This window comes from Mandrillus leucophaeus, unplaced genomic scaffold (assembly GCF_000951045.1).
Source record: "Mandrillus leucophaeus isolate KB7577 unplaced genomic scaffold, Mleu.le_1.0 Scaffold10, whole genome shotgun sequence".
Taxonomy (NCBI): domain Eukaryota; kingdom Metazoa; phylum Chordata; class Mammalia; order Primates; family Cercopithecidae; genus Mandrillus; species Mandrillus leucophaeus.
The window spans coordinates 7321896-7322671 of NW_012098098.1; the positions used below are offsets into that span (position 1 = coordinate 7321896).

General features: G+C 56.6%; 1 protein-coding gene across 1 annotated transcript in view; it reads left to right on the forward strand.

Annotated features, from left to right (window-relative positions):
* The first annotated feature begins 607 nt into the window (after nt 1-607).
* Nucleotides 608-776, forward strand: part of CDK10 (cyclin-dependent kinase 10) — an 8968-nt gene continuing 8799 nt past the window's right edge. Inside the window, exon 1 of the mRNA XM_011972054.1 lies at nt 608-673. Coding sequence (XP_011827444.1) covers nt 655-673 — 19 coding nt within the window. The 5' untranslated portion in view covers nt 608-654. The remainder of the gene's footprint in view (nt 674-776) is intronic.

Sequence of the window (776 nt, forward strand, 5' to 3'; positions counted from 1 at the left end):
GATTACAGGTGTGAGCCACTGTACCCGGCGAAGCCTAGGAGTTTGAGGCTGCAGTGAGCTGTGATTGTGCCACCGCACTCCAGCCTTGGCAACAGAGGGAGACCCTGTCTCAAAAAAACCAAAACCACCACACACAACTGAAGCTCATAACAGCTGTGAAATTGGCGTAGATCATTCTGGAAGCTGCACACATTGGCACGGTGTTGTGTAGAGCCATCTTCACACAAAATAAGGTTCACTTTTTTCTACATAGAGTACCTTACTTGCTTTTAGGACATTACAAGAGCTCAAAGCTGTGATCTGCGTGCCGAGGAGGTGCACAGGGAGAGCCTGGAGCCACAGAACTGAGTGGCTGGAGGCCAGGGTCCAGCACAGAGCAAAGCTGGGCACCCCCTGCGCAGTTCAGATGAGGAAACCCCCCCAGGGAGCAGGTGTCTCGGGCTGCAGACGTTGCACAGAGTGAGGATTGAGTGTCACGGGCAGGAGGTTGTCAGAGGAGAGAACGGGACCCCTGTGGCTCACGGAGAGGTTCCTGTGCAGCACTAGGGGGCCCACGAGGGGCATCGAGATGGACGTCGTCACCGACGCGTTTCCATTGCAGATCGGGCCCGGGACACCCAGACAGATGAGATTGTCGCGCTGAAGAAGGTACGGATGGACAAGGAGAAGGATGGTGAGCAGGAGGATGGGGTGCTGGGACCCCACACTGGGAGGAGGCAGAAAGGTGTGACAAGGAGGAGGATGGTGAGCAGGAGGATGGGGTGCTGGGACCCCAC